At 56.5% G+C, this 19,520-nt stretch overlaps 1 protein-coding gene across 8 annotated transcripts in view; it reads left to right on the top strand.

The window, feature by feature from the left end:
- SHANK3 (SH3 and multiple ankyrin repeat domains 3) overlaps positions 1–19,520 on the top strand; it is a 368,779-nt gene that overhangs the window by 281,568 nt on the left and 67,691 nt on the right. For all 8 annotated transcript variants that reach the window (XM_074869549.1, XM_074869547.1, XM_074869554.1 and 5 more), the window contains one exon: positions 12,807–12,931. In XM_074869549.1, the coding sequence (XP_074725650.1) occupies positions 12,807–12,931 (125 nt within the window). The remainder of the gene's footprint in view (positions 1–12,806; positions 12,932–19,520) is intronic.

Raw genomic sequence — 19,520 nt, forward strand, 5'->3', positions numbered from 1 at the left:
TCCCCCACCCCGAGGAACCAGTTCCCCCCAGCCCGTCCCACCTCCGACCAGCACCGGGAGGAGGAGATGTCCCACTCCAACCAACGGAGCGATGGACAAAGGTCATTTTATCCCGGTCCCCACAGGAGAGGAGCAGCAGCTTTCAGGTATGGGACTTGCCTGCAGCCACGGCCGTAGGGAGTCCTGAGGAGCAGATGGGGAGCGGTGTCACAGCCGCTTCGCTCAGGACTGTGACAGAAAGTGATGTGCAGGTGGATTCATTTCTTCATTTCTTGGCCCAGAGAGACCGTCCTGACCTTTGACATACACACCTGTGCTCAAAATGCTGAAAGGTGATAGTTCTTGGCTTGTAATACCCTGAACTCAACCAGTCAGCCTTCGATGTCTAGGCTAGAGCAGCCTCCCCCTTCCTGGCTAACCAGACCACAGATCAGGCACTGTCTATTTAGTAATATGATCCATAAAATATTCATGCATCCTTCCCTGGGGCCACCCCTGTAAACAGTGGTTGTTACAGCTCACGCCGTGACTGCACCTCACATGTCTCAGCAAATCCATGCTACCAGTTCCCCGGGCAGAGGAATATTGTTCCTGAGGCAGTTAATGCCCCTTGGCATCTGGTGATGGTGGGTTCTGTGGAAGCGGGAGGGGGACGCACAGTCCCTGACTTGGGAATTTACTCTTTAATAAAGGAGTAGATGATTTTATGAATAGCAAAGGTATCACCAATAATACAAATTAAGTGTTAAAAGAAAAGAAAAGCAAATGGCTCTAAGTCCTTGCTTCAGGGCACGAGCTTTCTTTTGTCTCCTTAGTCTGGGGAGAGGCCACCAGGCAGGGCATTGATGAGGTTCCCCAGGGTGGCTGCTCCCCATGGTTGTGTGTGTCCCAAAGCAGCTGAGCCACTGCACTGTTGGGGAGAAGATGCTGTACAGATCCACCGTGGGGCTGGGTTTGCTCCTGCTTCTTCCCAAACGTTGTCAATTTTTTATTCCCCCCACGCAGAGCTCAGACCTGCCTTCCGGGCTCTGCCAGCTCGCCCACCCTCCCGGCTCACGCTGCTCCCCGGAACAGGTGCCCTTGTCACGCTGCCTGCCCCAGTGCCATGGCCTCCCCCATCCCCGGGTCCTCCTGCTCTCCTCCTCTTCCTCCATGGCCTCCCCCATCCCTGGGCCCTCCCGCTCTCCTCCTCCTCCTCCATGGCCTCCCCCAACCCTGGGCCCTCCTGCTCTCCTCTTCCTCCATGGCCTCCCCAATCCCCAGGCTCTCCCGCTCTCCTCCTCTTCCTCTGTGGCCTCCCCCATCCCCAGGCCCTCCCTCTCTCCTCTTCCTCCATGGCCTCCCCCATCCCCGGGACCTCCCACTCTCCTCTTCCTCTGTGGCCTCCCCCATCCCCGGGCCCTCCCTCTCTCCTCTTCCTCCGTGGCCGCCCCCATCCCCGGGCCCTCCTGCTCTCCTCCTCTTCCTCCGTGGCCTCCCCCATCCCCGGGCCCTCCCTCTCTCCTCTTCCTCCATGGCCTCCCCCATCCCCGGGCGCTCCCTCTCTCCTCTTCCTCCATAGCCTCCCCCATCCCCGGGCCCTCCTTCTCTCCTCTTCCTCCATGGCCTCCCCCATCCCCAGGCTCTCCCGCTCTCCTACTCTTCCTCCATGGCCTCCCCCATCCCCGGGCCCTCCCTCTCTCCTCTTCCTCCATGGCCTCCCCCATCCCCGGGCCCTGCTTCTCTCCTCTTCCTCCGTGGCCTCCCCCATCCCCAGGCTCTCCCACTCTCCTCCTCTTCCTCCATGGCCTCCCCCATCCCCGGGCCCTCCCTCTCTCCTCTTCCTCCATGGCCTCCCCCATTCCCGGGCCCTCCCTCTCTCCTCTTCCTCCGTGGCCTCCCCCATCCCCAGGCTCTCCCGCTCTCCTCCTCTTCCTCTGTGGCCTCCCCCATCCCCGGGCCCTCCCGTTCTCCTCCTCTTCCTCCATGGCCTCCCCCATCCCCGGCCCCTCCCTCTCTCCTCTTCCTCCATGGCCTCCCCCATCCCCGGGCCCTCCCTCTCTCCTCTTCCTCCATAGCCTCCCCCATCCCTGGGCCCTCCTTCTCTCCTCTTCCTCCGTGGCCTCCCCCATCCCCAGGCTCTCCCGCTCTCCTCCTCTTCCTCCGTGGCCTCCCCCATCCCCAGGCCCTCCGTCTCTCCTCTTCCTCCATGGCCTCCCCCATCCCCGGCCCCTCCCACTCTCCTCCTCTTCCTCCATGGCCTCCCCCATCCCCAGGCCCTCCCTCTTTCCTCTTCCTCTGTGGCCTCCCCCAGGCCCTCCCGCTCTCCTCCTCTTCCTCCATGGCCTCTCCCATTCCCGGGCCCTCCCTCTCTCCTCTTCCTCCATAGCCTCCCCCATCCCTGGGCCCTCCTTCTCTCCTCTTCCTCCATGGCCTCCCCCATCCCCAGGCTCTCCCGCTCTCCTCCTCTTCCTCCATGGCCTTCCCCATCCCTGGGCCCTCCCTCTCTCCTCTTTCTCCATGGCCTCCCCCATCCCCGGGCCCTCCCTCTCTCTTCTTCCTCCATGGCCTTCCCCATCCCTGGGCCCTCCCTCTCTCCTCTTCCTCCATAGCCTCCCCCATCCCTGGGCCCTCCTTCTCTCCTCTTCCTCCATGGCCTCCCCCATCCCCAGGCTCTCCCGCTCTCCTCCTCTTCCTCTGTGGCTTCCCCCATCCCCAGGCCCTCCCGCTCTCCTCCTCTTCCTCCATGGCCTCCCCCATCCCCGGCCCTCCCTCTCTCCTCTTCCTCCATGGCCTTCCCCATCCCCGGGCCCTCCCTCTCTCCTCTTCCTCCATAGCCTCCCCCATCCCTGGGCCCTCCTTCTCTCCTCTTCCTCCGTGGCCTCCCCTATCCCCAGGCTCTCCCGCTCTCCTCCTCCTCCGTGGCCTCCCCCATCCCCGGCCCCTCCCGCTCTCCTCCTCTTCCTCCATGACCTCCCCCATCCCCGGGTCCTCCCTCTCTCCTCTTCCTCCATGGCCTCCCCCATCCCCGGGCCCTCCCTCTCTCCTCTTCCTCCATGGTCTCCCCATCCCCAGACCCTGCCTCTTTCCTCTTCCTCTGTGGCCTCCCCCAGGCCCTCCCGCTCTCCTCCTCTTCCTCCATGGCCTCCCCCATCCCCGGGCCCTCCCTCTCTCCATGCCCCACGGGCTGGGTTCCTCCGGTGCTGCCCACTCGATCCCACGGTCGAGGCCGGGTTCTGGCCGCAGGGGCTCAGCGGGGGAAGGCACAGAGGGCTCGGGTCAGGGAGGATCTCTGCCTGGATGTCATCTGCTCGCTTCACAAACCACCGCTTGCTTTTTTGCCGTGTTTTGCCTGCAGGAAGGTTAAAGTTTGATGTTCAGCGTCGGATATTTGTGTTTGCATCTCTTTGTGTAAAGACCAGGCAGAGGAGCTGGTACTGCAGGTGCCCAGACCAGTCGCCCCGGGTGGATTTGGCAGAGCAGCCCCCCGAGCCAGGCCTTGCCGGGGTCTCTGGCAATCGGTGCATCGTTTGAGGGCTGTAGTCCTGTCTCTTGTCCAGTGCTCGGTGGGAGGCCCTCAGGCTCAGGAGCCTCTGCAAGCCGAGCTCTAGTGCTGGGGGGTGCCTGGTGCCAGCTGTCCTGGGCCTGGCCGGGGTCTCTGACAGCCGCGGCTCCTGCCCTGCCCGGCCCTGGGGACGCGGGAGCGGAGCCTGGGGGACACACAGCCAGAGCCTGAGGATCTCGCTGCTGGGCTGGGCCAGAGGGGAGCTTGTCCTCAAGCCCTGCAGTGGGTTTTGGGACACAATGCAGGTATCCTGGAGTTTCATGGAAATGGAAGAGCTTGCTGATGGTTTTCAGAACTTGGCTCTTGTGCGGAGGAGTGTTGTGACACTTTGCGACCCTCAGGATGGGCAGGAATTGGGACTGGAGGTGTTTAGACAGAGCACGTCAAACCCCAGGTCTGTCACCCGTGTTCTGAGGGTGGTGTCTTCGTGATGGAGATCTGATGGAAGAGTAGAAACAAGGCCCAGCAGAGTCTACATATGGCGAATGCTACTTATGACACAGCTTTTATAGTAGCCTTAGAAATTTAAAAATTCAGGAGCTGAGTTTAAATAACTGCCACAGCACCCCTTTTCTCCCCACCCCCAAATACACGTACTCCGTTAGTACTTGTCACCTGTGACCACCCAGCTGCAAGCAGCTACCTGCTGCCTCAGCGCTCTGTTGGGGTATGCAGCCTCCCACCCTAGCCTCTGCACGAGACACGCCTTCAGGATTTTAGGTGAGAAATACCAAGGCAACTACGGTATTATTTTATTTTTCATGTTGTAAATGCATTTCTGGTGAAGTACCTGGGATCTTGTGGTTTGACCCCGATCTTAGCAATTTGCTCTGCTTGAATTAACTTGTAATATTTTTCACTGCTAAGTTTGGCTAGTAATAAAAGTAACTTGTCCAAGAAAAGCAGTATTTGCAGATAATAGCATGGCATAGAATAGAATATTTTCAGTTGGAAGGGACCTACAAGGATCATCTAGTCCCACTGCCTGAGCACTCCAGGGCTGACCAAAAGTCAGAGCATGTTGTTAAGTCCAAATGCCTCTTGAACGCTGACAGGCTGGGGGCATCAAGCCCCTCCCCAGGAGCCTGTTCCAGGGTCTGACCACCCTCTGGGTAAAGAAATGGTCCCTCCTGCCCAGCCTGAACCTCCCCTGGCGCAGCTGGGAGCCATTCCCAAGCGTCCTGTCCCTGGATCCTGGGGAGCAGAGCTCAGCACCCGCCGCTCCCCGTCCCCTCCCTGGGAGCTGCAGAGAGCCCTGAGGCCACACCAATGCTGGACACAGCGGGGCAACCCACTGTCTTGGCCACTGGCCATGCTGGGTTTGATGCCCCCGAGATGGATTTTGCCCTCTTGGTGCCGGGGGTCCCAGGAATCCTGCATCTCGAACCGTGATCAACTGTGATCTGCAAGAGTCAAAATCAGGAGGGGAGAGAGAGCTCTGGGGTGCGGACACGCTTCTGGCCATGCAGGCGCTGCTGGCCCAGCTCTGTGGCCCAGGTGCCCTTGGGGTGCCGCGGTGTGCCGGCAGCGATGCGCCTTCCCAGCAGCGGTGGCGAGGCGGGGGCAGAGCCGACCCCTCTCGGGGACCCTCCCCTTGGCTTCTGGGGGGCTGTCAGCACCCCCGTGCCGGAGGGCAGGATTGAGGTGCTGCAGGGCCTTTGGCCTCAGGCCTGTGCTGTTGAGGGGGTTGTCAGAGCCCCCCTGGGGTGTCCTGGCTCTTCCAGGGATTGTCCCGCCCCTGGGCACGGCTGAAGCTGGTGGCCATGGCGTGAGACTGTGCCCCAACAGTGGATTTTTAAGGCCGGGAAATGGCCACCGTGATCAAATTGCACAACCAAAGCTGTAGTGGTAACCTGATAGCTCCAGAGGTACGAATTACGCTCCCTGAGATTTAAATTCATGAGCTTTTGCAGTGAACAGTAGACCTCGTTATTAGGAAATTTTACCTCATTACCAGTGAGAATTTCTGTAATTCAATTCCAAACCTTTTGATTTAGTTTTGCCTTTGCCAGTTGGATAAGAGATCCTCCTTAAATTTTATCTCCTTCCTGGGTAGGCACTTAGAGATGAATTGTCACCAAATTACATACTTCTGTCCTAAAGCTTTCCTGCAGGCTCTGATCTGGGAGCGGTGTTTTGGAGGGTCTGGTCCCAGGCTGGGTTTTGTGGTGGCTGGTTTTCTGCGCTCAGCCTTCGCTCGGACTCTGTGAGAGGCATCGGTCCAGATTCCCGGGTTGCGTAAGGAGTACCAGTGTCCTCCTCCACCGGGGCTACAACCAGCTCTGAGCACTGCAGGTTGTTCTGCTTAATATCTCTTGGTTTGTTGGTGTTGAGGCTGTGGACAGTGGCTGGGCTGCTGACGAGGCTGAGATTAAGCTAATTAAGCAGGAGGCAGAGGATGACTGGACATGGCGGGAGAGGTGGGACATGACAGCGGTGAGGAGGCTGGCAAAGTTTTGGAGGAAAAGCTGGATTTTGTCAGTGCGTGCAGGGGAGCAATGCTAGAAATGGCCAAACTTCACAGATAACTGAGAGGGAATACTGGAGACCTTTGGGGTCCCCAGAACGTAACCTCTCGGCAATACCAGGTCAGACCAAGATTGAGTACAGATGTGGCAAAACTGGACTGAATGGGGGAAAAGTAGCTAGAGACAGATTGTTCATTTGGGAGGAAACTGGGGCAGCAAAAAGGAGTGTCAGTACTGGGAGAAAGGTTGCGGAGGCAGGTGCCTGATGTGACAGGGGCTGTTTGTCAGGGGTTTCTGCTGGGCAGCTCTGTGCTTGCTCACCACGGCCCCAATCGGGGCAACAAACCAAACCTGTTCTTGGGACCCTCCCCTGGGTCCCTGTTCCCTGGTCCCCAGCCATCAGCAGAGCAGCTCTGCAGATGGATCGAGTCTTGGTGCTGGGCTGGTGCCTGCCCCAGTCCCATCGGCATCCCTGCACCTCCTCCCGTGGCTGGCTCTGGGGAGGGGCAGGGGGGAGCCCTCCCCAGGTGTGCTCTGAGCCATCGCTCTGCCGTGGCCAGTGCCGACTCCAGGGTGTTTGACAGTCCCTGCTGTCTGCAGGCAGCGGGGGGGTCTGCCTGCAGCTGTGCAGGGCTCCCGTGACCAGAGGAACACGGGTTGTCCACATCAGGCTTGTGGGCTGGGCAGGCTCCCTGGGGACCCCGGCAGTCGGGGCCTCTCCATAGGGGTGGGTTTTCTGTTCACCCTGTGCCCTCGCCAGAGCGTTGCTCTCTAGAGGTGCTTCTGCCCCTCCCAGCAGGCTCTGGTGGCTTGGAAGGAGACACCCCCACCACCAAGGTCTCCTGCACGTGGCGTGGTTTGCAGGTGCTCCACAGGGTTGCTGTCAGCCTACATTTATTTCATTTAGGTCTGTTCTGTTATGAGAAAATGTGCCCAGTACCCATCGGCTTACCAAGCCAGGCAGGGTGAGGCTTTCAGGGGGAAGCTGGTTTTACAGCTTTTCTGGCACTTACCCAGGGAGCGTTAATTGCTGTGGACTGCAGGAGGATTTTCTCCCTTTGCAGGTGCTGGGCCGTAAAGTCTGGAGCAGTCTCAGTCCTGACCAGGCATTAGCACAGCACTGACACGTTTGACTGAACGATGACTAAAAGCAGCTCTAGGGAAAGCTCTGAGACAAGGCAGCGCAGTTGTGGACTCCAGTAAATGGGAGGTTTCCCCTGTGTGGCCCGAGGCTGGGTTAATGGAGGCAGGTGGGACTTCCAGTGCCGGATTGCACCTACACCCGGAGGTCACAGCTCCTCCATCTGCTGCCAGGCGTGGCCTTGGAGGCACCTGGAGCAGTGACCCCCGCAGACCTCATCCTCTGCATGGACAGGGTGCTTTAGTTTGTATTTACTCATCCATTACTTAGAGCTTCTTTCTCGTTCCCTGTGACTGAGCATGGGGACTTCACGCAGTAGTGAGGGAGAGCTGGTTGCTTCCTCTGTCTACGTTTCTCCCCCTCCTGTATTAAATTATGCTTCTAGTATTTATTTCATAAGGATACAGTTCTGACTTCAGGATGCATTTTCTTGTTTACTGAATCTTTAAGGCACTAGTGACACTTTACAAATGGTGTATCACGGCATGCAGTTACTGTAGATATATGGCTTCCAGCCCATGGAAAATGGTGTGCCTGGAGTCCTCGTGTAACACATCAATAATGCAGGTGACAAAAGCAGCTACAAGGCTGGGTTCCAAGGTTAATTTTATCTGTATGCCCTATCAGTTTATATCTTTGATTATCAGTACAAAAAACCTGTCCTTGAACTGTCCCTCAGGTGACTCTTCTCTGAGCTGTGGTTCAGGATTTCTCCGCCGTCCGCGGGCTGTTGTCAGCCCTGTGGCGGGGCAGCGCGGGGCAGCACTTCTGAACTCTGCGACTGTGGGGTCGCAGCCTGGTGGGACAGGTGTCTGGAGCCACTGGGAGAATGTGGTTTGCTCACGTCAGGCTCCTTCTCCTGGCTAGGAAACCAGTTAAATTGCCATCTACCCTACTCTATCCTCCCCAGGGATCAGGATGTCCACTTAACCTTTTCCTGCCTTCATTGTGATGGGAGGGCAGTACTGGTCTGTCACGCTGACGCTCCTGTTTTGTGAAGTACAGTGCTGATATTGTATGGAAACCATATGTCTCATTATATCAATAATTTACTTGACATTCAGAGAGCCCGAGTCTCCCCTTTTCTCATTCTCAGAGGTTCAGGCAATACACAAGGTCCTTGTCGCCTTAAACCTCATATCCTTATGGGCCTGGGTCTGGCCTAAGTTAATGGGCACCTAGTTTGCAGCTACAGTCTGCAGCACGGTCGTGTTTGTGGTTCTTTAAACTTCAGACTATTGAAAGAACTTGCTGGTCAACACTGATCCAAAGAGTTGAATTTTACACTGGGGAAGTCCTGAAGCATTTGGAGAAATCAAATGTTACACTGGCTTTTCTAAAAATAGGTAGGATGACTTGTCAACTGTTCGCCACTTCAGCTCGCTTCCATCAAAGGAAGAAGTCATGGAAAGCTGCTGATAAAAACCACGTAACATCATTCAGCATATTAATGTGTTGTCAGGCAAACTTTGTCTTGGTCTGGTGCTAGCCAATGGCTATCTGATTTAGCAGAAAAAATCTTGCATAAAAATGTTAAATAAAATAAGTATGGTAAATGATGGCAATTGTTTTATCTGTATAAAATCAGTGTCTATACATTTTAGACAAATGAAGGAGAATGTAGGTCACATTTACTGGTGTGACCTGACATCAGAGGAGACGCATGCACAAGATCATCCACTGAATCTGTTATTAAATCTACTGCTTCATTAGGGCTTTGACACAGCTCTTAAAAAATACATTGTTTTGGTAACAGACTGAGTGATGGATGACTTATCGGCCTGTTGATACAGTACATCATTATCTGTACTGCTGACAGAAGTGACCCACGCTTTCTGCACACATCAGCTGAGGTGAGGGGTGGACCTACAGGAACCTTTGTTGAAGGCTCTGGCCCTTGTCATGCATGAGATCAGACTCGATAATCATGGTTTTTTCTGACTTGCCTGTTGCACGTCTCTAAGGCAAATGGTTTGTTCAAGCATCATCAGCCACTAAAGAAGACATTTGGTATTTGATTTCTTACAAAGTTAGCCTGGGTCCTTCAGTGCATCCCGCCCAGAGCTGCCCCTACACGAGCAAAGAGTCTCCTTTTACCACCGGCTCTTCTGAGTGAAGATGAGCCAGTGGATCCTGCATGGACTCAAGATTCATGTGAGAAAAAAACACCTCCGTCAGTCTGCTGAAAAGCCCCGAGTGGGAGCCTTCAGTTCGGCTGGCCCCCAGGTTGCCAGCCTGGCCAGCATTGGGGGGAGCACGTTTTGAATTCCTGGGCTCTGCACACATTTGAGTCAGGTGTTTCAGGCACCCATGGCCTTGCCATGGCGTTTCTTACCAACCAGCTTTATCTTCTCCCCAACACACGTGAGAATTCCTCTGCTCGAGGCGGGGGCAGCACGAGCCATCACAGCCAAGCTCTGAGAGTCTCTTGTGTGGGCCTACAGGCCCTTCACGCTCCTCCATCCATCACCCTTCGGAGAAAGTGGTGCAAAGCGACATCTTGCGACATCAACTGCCCCGTCTCCCAGGAAGCTGCACCCCCGTCAGGACCACTAGGCCTGAGCTTTCTGCTTGTGCAGAGATGGAGCGAGATGATCTGCATCGACCCTGTCGGTGCCGGCAGCTCTGCGTCGCGCTGTTAGCCTGACCCGGGCCAGAGGCGGTGCCACACTGTTGGCCAGCCACTGCTCAGCACCAAAAGGGTAGATGTTTCAGGCACTGGTATCTTCTGATGCATGAAATGCTGCATCATCAGGCAAAACAACGGCGTTACTGGACGCTGGCCTTCAGCAAAGTGGCTGTCCCAGGCGGAGGAGGGATAAAACCCCCTCGCTGACCCTCCAGTGTGTGCTACACTTCCAGGAGATCGCAGGTCTGCCGGACAATGTCTGGGCTTTTCAGCCACTTATTCCTAATGGGTCAATAATTTTCTTTGTCCGTGACAGTCGGGTGATGTGGAATGTAACCTCTTGTTTGTGCAGGCAGGGAAAGCGGAGTAGCTGGCACAGGTGGTCTCAGGATGGCACCTTCTCCCCCCACCTTGCTGAGTACTCCTGTATCTGGTGGCCCATTTTCAGCTTCATCTCTGAGGCTGCTGCCGGCTGAGAACAGCCCAAACCCAGAGCAGCGCAGGGCACCAGTGGTGGCACAGCCCCCTCTAGTCCTGGCTCTAAATGGAGTTAGGCTGGAGTGGCCCTGTAGGTGCTGCTCCCTGGGAGGCTGCGGGGCCAGCGGCCGGGTGTCCTCATTCTGCAAAGCAGCACTTCCTTGGGGCGGTGACTTCTCCTTCCTCCCCACAGCTGCTGGGAGCGGCCGTCTGCCTGGTGATGCAGGGAAGCCAGCAATGAGGTTGTGTGCCATTAGAAAAGGGGTGTCCCGAGCTTCTCCTGAATCCGCTTCAGGTGTTTCCAGTCATGTAAGGCCTGGTGAAGAGGTCCTCACTGAGCCAGTGCCATGGTCTCGTGTAGCAAGACACAACTGAGAACGGTCAGGGTGAGGTTAATGGTCGGACTGGATGATCTCCAAGGGCTTTTCCAACCTCGATGATTCTGTGATGATTCTGTGAATCCCCTCTGCACGAGAGCAGGTACACAGGCAGCAGGGCTGTTGGCAGTACACAAAGGGGAAAATAAAAATCTTGGAGAATCATGACCAGCCCCTGCAACAGCCACAGCTGATGTTCTCTGTGCTGGGGACAGCAGCCCCTCTGGGTACCACTGGCAGTTTCAGGTGACCAGAGTCTGGCAGCATTTCTGTCAGCACTAGTGTGGCCAGCAGGGACAGGGAAGGGATCTCACCCCTGTGCTCGGCACTGGTGAGGCCACCCCTCGATGAGTGGGTTCAGTTTTGGGCCCCTCCCTCCGAAAAGGCCATTGAATGACTCGAGCGTGTCCAGAGAAGGGCAACGGAGCTGGTGCAGGGTGTGGAGCACAGGTGTGATGGGGAGCGGCTGAGGGAACTGCAGGGGTTTAGTGTGGAGAAGAGGAGGCTGAGGGGAGACCTCATGGCCCTCTGCAACTGCCTGAAAGGAGGGTGCAGAGAGGGGGGATGAGTCTCTTGAGCCAAGGAACCAGCGGCAGGCCAAGAGGGAATGTCCTCAAGCTGCGCCAGGGCAGGGTCAGACTGGCTCTTAGGAAGGATTTCTTTGCAGAAGGGGTTGTTGGGCATTGGAATGGGCTGCCCAGGGCAGGGGGGGAGTCCCCATCCCTGGAGGGGTTGAAGAGTCGGGTTGACCCAGCGCTGAGGGATCTGGTGGAGTTGGGAACGGTCAGGGTGAGGTTCATGGTTGGACTGGAGGAGCTTCAAGGGCTTTTCCAACTGAGATGATTCTGGGATTCTGTAAAGAGTAGCTGGGGCCTTTCTGCTTCATTTCTTTAATGGATCTGAGGTTTCTCAACACCTGCAACACTCTCCTCTTGATAAACAGTCAAAGGAAGCTTGTTCCTTTGTCACATCACACCAGACAAGGTAGCACACATCACATGTCACACAAGCACGTCCCTGCTGGGAGTTGGGCATCCCCCTTGCAAAATTCCTTCATCCTGGATGGGCAGTGAAGATGGTCTGGGGCTGGATAATGTAAGTGCTCTGCCTGGATCCCTCTGAGAAAGTCCCTTCCCTGGAAATGGTGTTCTTCTGGGGGCAGGAGCAGGTTTTCCAACCATGAATGCAATTAAAACCTCCCCGATGAAGGATGGCGTTCATTTGGCTAATGTGGACGTCCACTGCTGAGCTGATGGTCTCCTGCAGGACCAGCCTGTGGTGGTTTAGCCCCTGCCGGGGTCTGAGACCACGCGGCCGCTGCCCCTCCCCCACAAAGGGAGTGAAATACAAAGCCCCAAGACTGAAATAAGGAAAGGTTTAATACAACAGTGCAATAGCAACACAACAAACAACAACAATAACAATAACAGTAATAGTGATAGCAATGAACAGAGCAAAATAGCTACCAAATACAGCAGTTTGAAGCACGATGTACAAAACCACGAGTGCACCGTGCTCCCGCGCCAGGAAAAATGTGACCTGCCAGGATGTGACGTCGGCATGGTATCTGAATAACCCGGCTAGAGCTCCCCCCCCACTGCTGGGGAAACTTAACCCTATCCTGGTTAAACCAGGACATTAAAACCTCTCCGATGAAGGATGGCGTTCATTTGGCTAATGTGGACGTCCACTGCTGAGCTGATGGTCTCCTGCAGGACCAGCCTGAGAGAGGCAGCGGCACCCTGGGGTGCTGAGCGTGGGTGTCCTGTCTGCGCTGGCACGGGCGGGTGGTGCACGTGGGGTTTTTTCTCTGGTGACCGCAGAAGAGGCCTGGAGCTGCGAACAGGGCCGCGGATGCAGCGGGAGGGAGTTCTTCCCCGCCCGGCGCTGTTCACGGGGGTGTTCTCGTGGGAGATAGATGAGGCTTTAGGGACCCTGTGGGAATGTGGGTGACTTGGGGAGGCTCTGGGGCTGTCTCAGGGTCTGAGCTGATCAGTGCTGTAGACAAGTAGCATTAGCTCTGGCTCCAGCACTGATGTCCAGCTGAGCCTTGCTACTTGTTCTTTCTGAAGCAATATAGAGATTTTCCTGGGCTCCTGGACATTCTTATCTGCCTTCTGCTTGCTTTTTGCCGCCTGTCTCAATCTCTCTCTCTCTTTGTGTTTTGTAGCTGAAACCCCAATTGAGGAGTTCACCCCAACCCCAGCCTTCCCAGCACTCCAGTACCTGGAATCGGTGGATGTGGAAGGTGTCGCGTGGAGAGCAGGGCTTCGCACGGGGGACTTTCTGATTGAGGTGAGCTCGGCCGCGGCAGGGAGGGGGACCGGGGCTGCCGGCAGCAGCTTCCTCTGCAGGACAAGGGCCTACGTCTTGCATCAAATTATTTTCCTTTGTAAGGTGTTTTGAGAGCTGGGTAGTAATTGTTACTGAAATGCTTGCTGTCTGGATGTCTTGATGAAAAAATGTACTTCAGGAACAATAATTCAAGCAGATACATGTGCTCTGTGCTGACGGGTTCCTTCTGCTCGCTGAAATTACGGGGAAAATGGAGGTTGAAGAGACTCGTTAGATGCCCTCTCTGGAGGCCAGTCAGGACTGATTTGTACTGATATTTATTACAGCTTTGCCTGGTGTGGTGCAAGTACTGGGGTCTGTAGAGAAGGATTAGATTGGCCGGGTACGTAGGGCTCTGCTCTCATGTCTCCCCTCTCCCAGGAAGGCGATGGTGGCAGCTCTGTACCGCCTTGGCTCTGCTCTGGGCCACAGCTGACCCAACTGGGTTTTCCTGGTCGTGTTTAAAGGAAAGTGGGGATTAGAGTCACTGGCAACTTCACCTTAAGCAAGGGGCTGGAGGGCTCAGCAGCAAGGCCCAGCGAGGTGGAATAGCGGTGCAGCGTCCCCGGGGCACAGGCAGGAGCCTGAGGAGAAAACCAGGGTAGCTCCTGACAGGTCTCCAGCAGCGAAGCACTCGCTTGCTCCTGCAGCTTGGCATTATTATTATTATTTTGTTGCTTGTATTAGTGTACGTGCAGAACCTCAGCGGCGGGTCAGGAACACCGTGGTAGGTGCTGTGTGGTGGGGGGCATCTGTGCAGCGTGGGCAGTGACAGCCACGTCCCTGCACGCGGGCAATGGGGCTGCTCCTGCAGGGGGGCTTGCCGTCCCTGGACACTGCGGTGACGCTGCAAGGAGCATCTTGGCATGTTGGCTGCTTCTTCTTGTAGTGAACGCAGCAGAGGAGAGGTTTAAGGAGTGATTCAAAAGAGAGGGATAACATTAATTGGTTAATGTTTGTCGGGAGTCTCCTCGCTATAGGAGGAAGGTGTAGGAGACGTTACTGTGGTACTTGCAAGTGAAAATGATGTTCGGATTCCATGCCAAAGGGGTACGGTATGAATAGGCCAAGTCTGCGTTTCTTAAAGCCAGAGAAAAGGCAGTTACAGTAAGGCGGTTGAGAAATGATTAAAGTGTTTGTGAGTGCTCGTTCAGGATGCCCATTCCTGTGTCTTAAGGGGATCCCAGAGAGTTGCAAACGGAGGTGTGTCTGCTGCCGGTGCAGGGAGGGATGGGAGATGAATCCTGCCCCTTCCAAGGCAGTGGCGGTGGCAGAAGAGGTGGGGTGAGGCCGAATTGGCACCGAATCTGTGAAGTGACCGTGCGTTGGGGTGGGGAGGGGGACTCTGAGTGAAGGTTTGAGGCGGGCGGCGCGGTCGGGCCCCACCACGAGTCTCCCCGCAGCAAGTGCTGGGCAGCACGCACTGGACAGGCTGTCCGACGGCCCCAGGAAGGGCTGGCACCTGCGGGGTTGGGCTTTCTCGCATCTTCCCGTGCAAAAATAGCAAGAATGCAGCATCTGACATGGGCCTTGGCCCGCCGGGGCAGTGCTGTGGTGGAGGGGGTGGCTGTGTGTGGCGCAGGGCAGGCAGAGCTGTGCCTGAGCGGTGCTCGTGTGCCGTTGTGCTGGTTGTGGAAGCAGTCCTGGGGCTGGGGAGGCGGGTGGTGGGGCTTTGCTGAGCTCAGCTGCTGCCATCCGCTCTGAAAAACACTCTTCTGCAGGGGTGGCCATCGCTGCTGGTCCAGGCAGGCGGTCGATGCGCCCCGGAGCTCCCCTCAGTGCTCCGTGGGATCCTTTTGCCACATCGAGAGCCTCAGACACAGCAACTGGCCTGACGTTGAACTCGTAGTTGATGGAAAGCCTGTGCCCAAAGCGGGGACCGGCTGCCACGTGCTGGCTGTGCAAGTCGGGGGGTCCCAGGGTGGTGCTGTGCCCCCTGGCACAGGGAACCCCGCGGCTGGAGGGCCTGGGGGGAGCGGGGAGCCAGGCTGGGGGACCCCTCAGCAGAGATGCAGGTCGGCGCTTGGTCTTAGTTCCAGCGGGAGGAGCAGACCTCTCCTCCGTGTTCCTTTCTGCCCTTAGCAGGGCCCAGATTTGTCCTTGGTGCTTGCACCAAACCCTCTGCAGAGCAGCTCCCAGGGAGGGCGTTCGCTCTGCCCGTCCTGCGCCAGGGTGCGGATCTTGCAGGGAGAAAGTGCCCCAAAAGCTGTGAGCGAGGGGGTGCTGGCAAAGGCTGCGTGACCCAAATAGCCTCCAACAACGTCATCTGCCTCGTTGGTGTGTCTTCTGCAGCCTCTGAAGAACGCCAGGGAAGTACCAGTTGCCATAAACCTGACAAAATCGTTCTAGAGCTGATACTTTTTCTGATACATGGTGTTAGAAACATGACAAAGCAAGGGAGAATTTCAAATGCGTATAAAGCCACGTGGGCTGCGAGGAGGAGGTTAGTGCTGCAGTGGAGCAGCCTCGTCCCGGCTGAGACTTGCAGTCCCTCTCCCCTCCCTCCCAGTTCGGGTGTTCAGCTGCAGAATAAATGTATTTAGCTGGTAAGCAGCCCTCAGTGGGTTAGCATTTCCCTCGGAGCAGCTAGCTGAGCTGGCTTCCCCTGTGGCTGCGTGATCATTAAATCTATGGCAAGTGGAGCAATAAGCGTGTGTGGTTTCTCTGGGAAGGGAAGCTGGAGGTGGCTTTAGAATGAGCACAGCAGCTTTGCCGCAATGTAAAGCCACATTCCAAGGGCAATACGCAGAAAGGGAGATGTTGTGACACAGCTTGAAGCCTCGTACGGCTCTCTGGGACCATCTTCATCAACCTGTCCAAGCGTGTGGATTAGAGAGGTGTTAAATTGAGATGGAAGGTGCATGGGCATGTTAAGTTCGAGACTTCATTTCTAGCCTTGTAACTTGTAGCCCGAGACCATTCTCCTACTGAAATTAATCCTCAGTCTTTTGGCTATAAAGATTTCTTGGTCTTGGGGATTAGCGCTAGGCAGCCAGATACATTTAAGGTGCTTTCACACTGGAGTTAGCAAATACAAATAAAGTGCAGGTGGGAAGCCCTGAGAGGTGTTTGGTGACAGTGACTGTCTCCATGTCAGAGCTGGCCTTGCCCAGTGGTGGTGAACAGCTCCTGCGGTACCACAAAACGGCTCTTCCATGCAAGGACCAGGTGACAGGGACACTGCTTACAGCCCCTGACCCACCCTAGTCTTCCTCATGCTCATTCAGCAGCTCAGTCCCCTTCTGAAGCTGGGAGGGGGTGGGTGTTGGGGACAGTCCAGCTGATGGTGACTGGAAAGAGGCAGCAAAGAGCACCCAGAGGAGGCCTGAGGAGCATCTGCCCCTGGAGAGGGAGCAGAGCTTCAGGCAAATTCTGTGTTTTTATCATTGAGGCTTTTTGGTTGATTAACACCAACCTACAACAGCTGCAGCACAGGACCTGTCCCGTGGTTGAAGTGCAGGGCCCTGGCCCCCTGCTGAGCCACACCACCTCCCCGGCCTTCCGAGCCTTTCACGTCTCACCAGCACCTCCCCTGCCAATGGAGGCCGTGACTGGCCCGGACCAGCGCGACCGGCCGGCGAGTTGGGGTGGCTTTGTCGGCAAGATCCATGGGATGGGTTGTGGGGTTCAGGGTGCTCATTTGATGAGCTCTGGTGTCCTCACCTGAGCCTTTCTTCAGCAAGACTGGTCTCTGTTCCTGTTTAACTGGGAAACCTCTGCCTAGTTTTGTGAAGGTGGAAAATTTTGTCAGATTCCCCCTCCAGGAGAGGCAGATGATTGTGAAGAAGGAAAGCGAGAGCTCCCTGGTAACTGTCAGGAGCTTTCCATCCCATCTCCCACTAGATGCGAGGCTGGCGCAGCTCCACGTTGCCTGGGTCGGTCGGGAGCTGGGCTGAGCTCGCGTTCCCAACGGGGACACGGACAGACGGATGCACAGCGCACACGTCAGCGCACGGCGTCATGCAGACACAAACAAGAGGCCTGACCCTGTTCCTCCCCGGGTGATCAGAACGAAAGCCTGCCAGAAGGAAACACACAGGGATCTGTGTGTACAGTATGGATCCCTCCAGGACCTGCCCTTGGGCCCCCAGTCTACCCAGTAGCCAGCCCCTAGCTCTCCCGATCTCCCCAGTTGCTGGTACCTGAGCATGTGAAACCCTGAGACCAACGTGCTGGCCCTCGGATCTCTTGACACGTGCACAAGCACACACACGTGCACTGGATTCCCTGGCCCTCAGACGCGTGGTCTGTCCAGCAGCTGGGCTCCGATCCCAGGTCTCCCCAGCTGCCTCGTGCACAGGCACACACAGACACAAACCAGCCTCCCCGGCAGCTGCTCCAGACACTGGGCCTTACTGGTAGCTGACTCTCAAACCCACTGGTCAGTCTGGTCCCTCCAGTAGCAAATTCCCAGAGTCCCAGTCTCTCCAGTATCTGCCCCGGGTCTATGGCCTCTCTGATCACTGGCTCCACACCTCTTACCCCACTCACTGGCCATCAGCATGACAATTCCCTTCCCGGTTGCCAGCAGCTGTACCTTCACACGCAGAGATGCGCAACACAGAGTGTGGCCTCGCCCAGAGCGGCTGTTGAAGCGATGTGGTGACAGGAGATGTCAGGCTGGTGGCCAGGCACAGGAACAGCCAGACAAAGGTAGTGACCAGCAACCCGCTGTGCTCAGCTGGCCTCTTCCACACCCTTCTCCCTTTGGCCTCCTCTGCTTGGTCTTGCTGGATCCACCATCATCCCTCCCTTTTCCTGCCTTTGGTCCTTTGAGCAGCTCAGTAGGTCTGGCACAATCCCAGAATGCTCTTCCCAGCATCCCGTAATAGTCCCCTGGCCCTGCAGGCAGTAATTCGTCCCTGGAGCGATCCTCTCCCATCAACTCAAGTGTGTCCAGAGGTCAATGGATCTGGTGCAGGGTGTGGAGCACAGGTGTGATGGGGAGCGGCTGAGGGAACTGCGGGGGTTTAGTGTGGAGAAGAGGAGGCTGAGGGGAGACCTCCTGGCCCTCTGCAACTGCCTGAAAGGAGGGTGCAGAGAGGGGGGATGAGTCTCTTGAGCCAAGGAACCAGCGGCAGGCCAAGAGGGAATGGCCTCAAGCTGCGCCAGGGCAGGGTCAGACTGGCTCTTCGGAAGGATTTCTTTGCAGAAGGGGTTGTTGGGCGTTGGAATGGGCTGCCCAGGGCAGGGGGGGAGTCCCCATCCCTGGAGGGGTTGAAGAGTCGGGTTGACCCAGCGCTGAGGGATCTGGTGGAGTTGGGAACGGTCAGGGTGAGGTTCATGGTTGGACTGGAGGAGCTTCAAGGGCTTTTCCACCCGAGATGGTTCTGGGATTCTGTGAGACTCATTCCGAGGGTCTGGAATGCAGACGGGCACTGACCCTCCCGCTGTGGTGGCCCTGGAGGGGGCTGAGCCGGGTGCTTCCCTGACACCGACCAGTCACCAGGGTCCCCCGGCTGTCCGCGCTCCTCTGCTCCATTACGACTGTGGGGATGAGCCCTTGGTCACATAATCCAGCAGCAACAACCCATCGCCCCATCTGCAGCCCGGACGTATTCATGGGCGTTGCCTGCTCGCCCCTCTCTGCGGGAATTTATCTCCTGCTGATCCCAGGTTTAACAGAAGCGTCTGCTGCGAGGCTGCCCAGCTCCCTTACGCTTCTCCACCTCGGATTGTCTTCTGGCTCTGAGCGGTGGCACGGGGAGCCTGGAGACTCGGGGAGACGTAACCTCAGTCCTGCAATGCCACCTATCAACAGAAGTTCAAGGATCAGAAGCAGCGTGTTTAAATTTTGCCCTCACAGTTTATGCCGAGGCCCTTGCACCAGGCCAGTCCCCGCCTCCCAAGTCTTTGCAGCTCTAAAGTCTCATAACAGACTGGAAGATCTGGCCCTTGCTCTCTTGCCGCAGAGAGATACCGTCTCTTTTTTCCTCACCTTCTGGGCTTGTTGCTTTTTCTGCTCTCCTTTGTTGTGCTTCAAATCCTCTCAGGAGGTCCAGACACTTAAGCCTCCTCTTCGTATTGGAGTGAACAGGTTCAGTTTTTAATCCCAGCAAACCCTGTGGAGTGGTCACCAGGGCTAAATCTCCTGCTTTTTGTGTTGACTCAGACCCTGCTTGCCACAGCGTATCAGTGTGAGGTTAATGCTTGGACTAGATGATCTTCAAGGCCTTTTCCAACTTCGATGATGCTGTGATTCTGTATTTTGGGTGGAAATCTGATCCCAATTTTATTACTACTTAAGATTTTGCGCACTGTCTAGATTGTGAGCTTGTCGGGGAGCTGTCAGATGCCCGGACGTGATCGTCCTGAGCCGTTCGGTGCCACGCTCAGAGGCGCTGCCTTGAGGAGAGGGAAGCCTGCGAGACGGGGGGTGCCCGGATCATTCTGCGTGTCACACCAGCAGGGCAGAGGCGCATCGTGCACCGCGTTCCTCTGCGTGCCTGTCCCCAAGCCTGGACGTAGAATTCCTGCCGATCTGCTGTGCTTCAGGCTGGCTGAGGGCAGCGAGTGGGCAGGACGTTGGCAGCCCCCCGGCCTGCCCAGG

Source organism: Strix uralensis, chromosome 5 (genome assembly GCF_047716275.1).
Source record: "Strix uralensis isolate ZFMK-TIS-50842 chromosome 5, bStrUra1, whole genome shotgun sequence".
NCBI lineage: Eukaryota > Metazoa > Chordata > Aves > Strigiformes > Strigidae > Strix > Strix uralensis.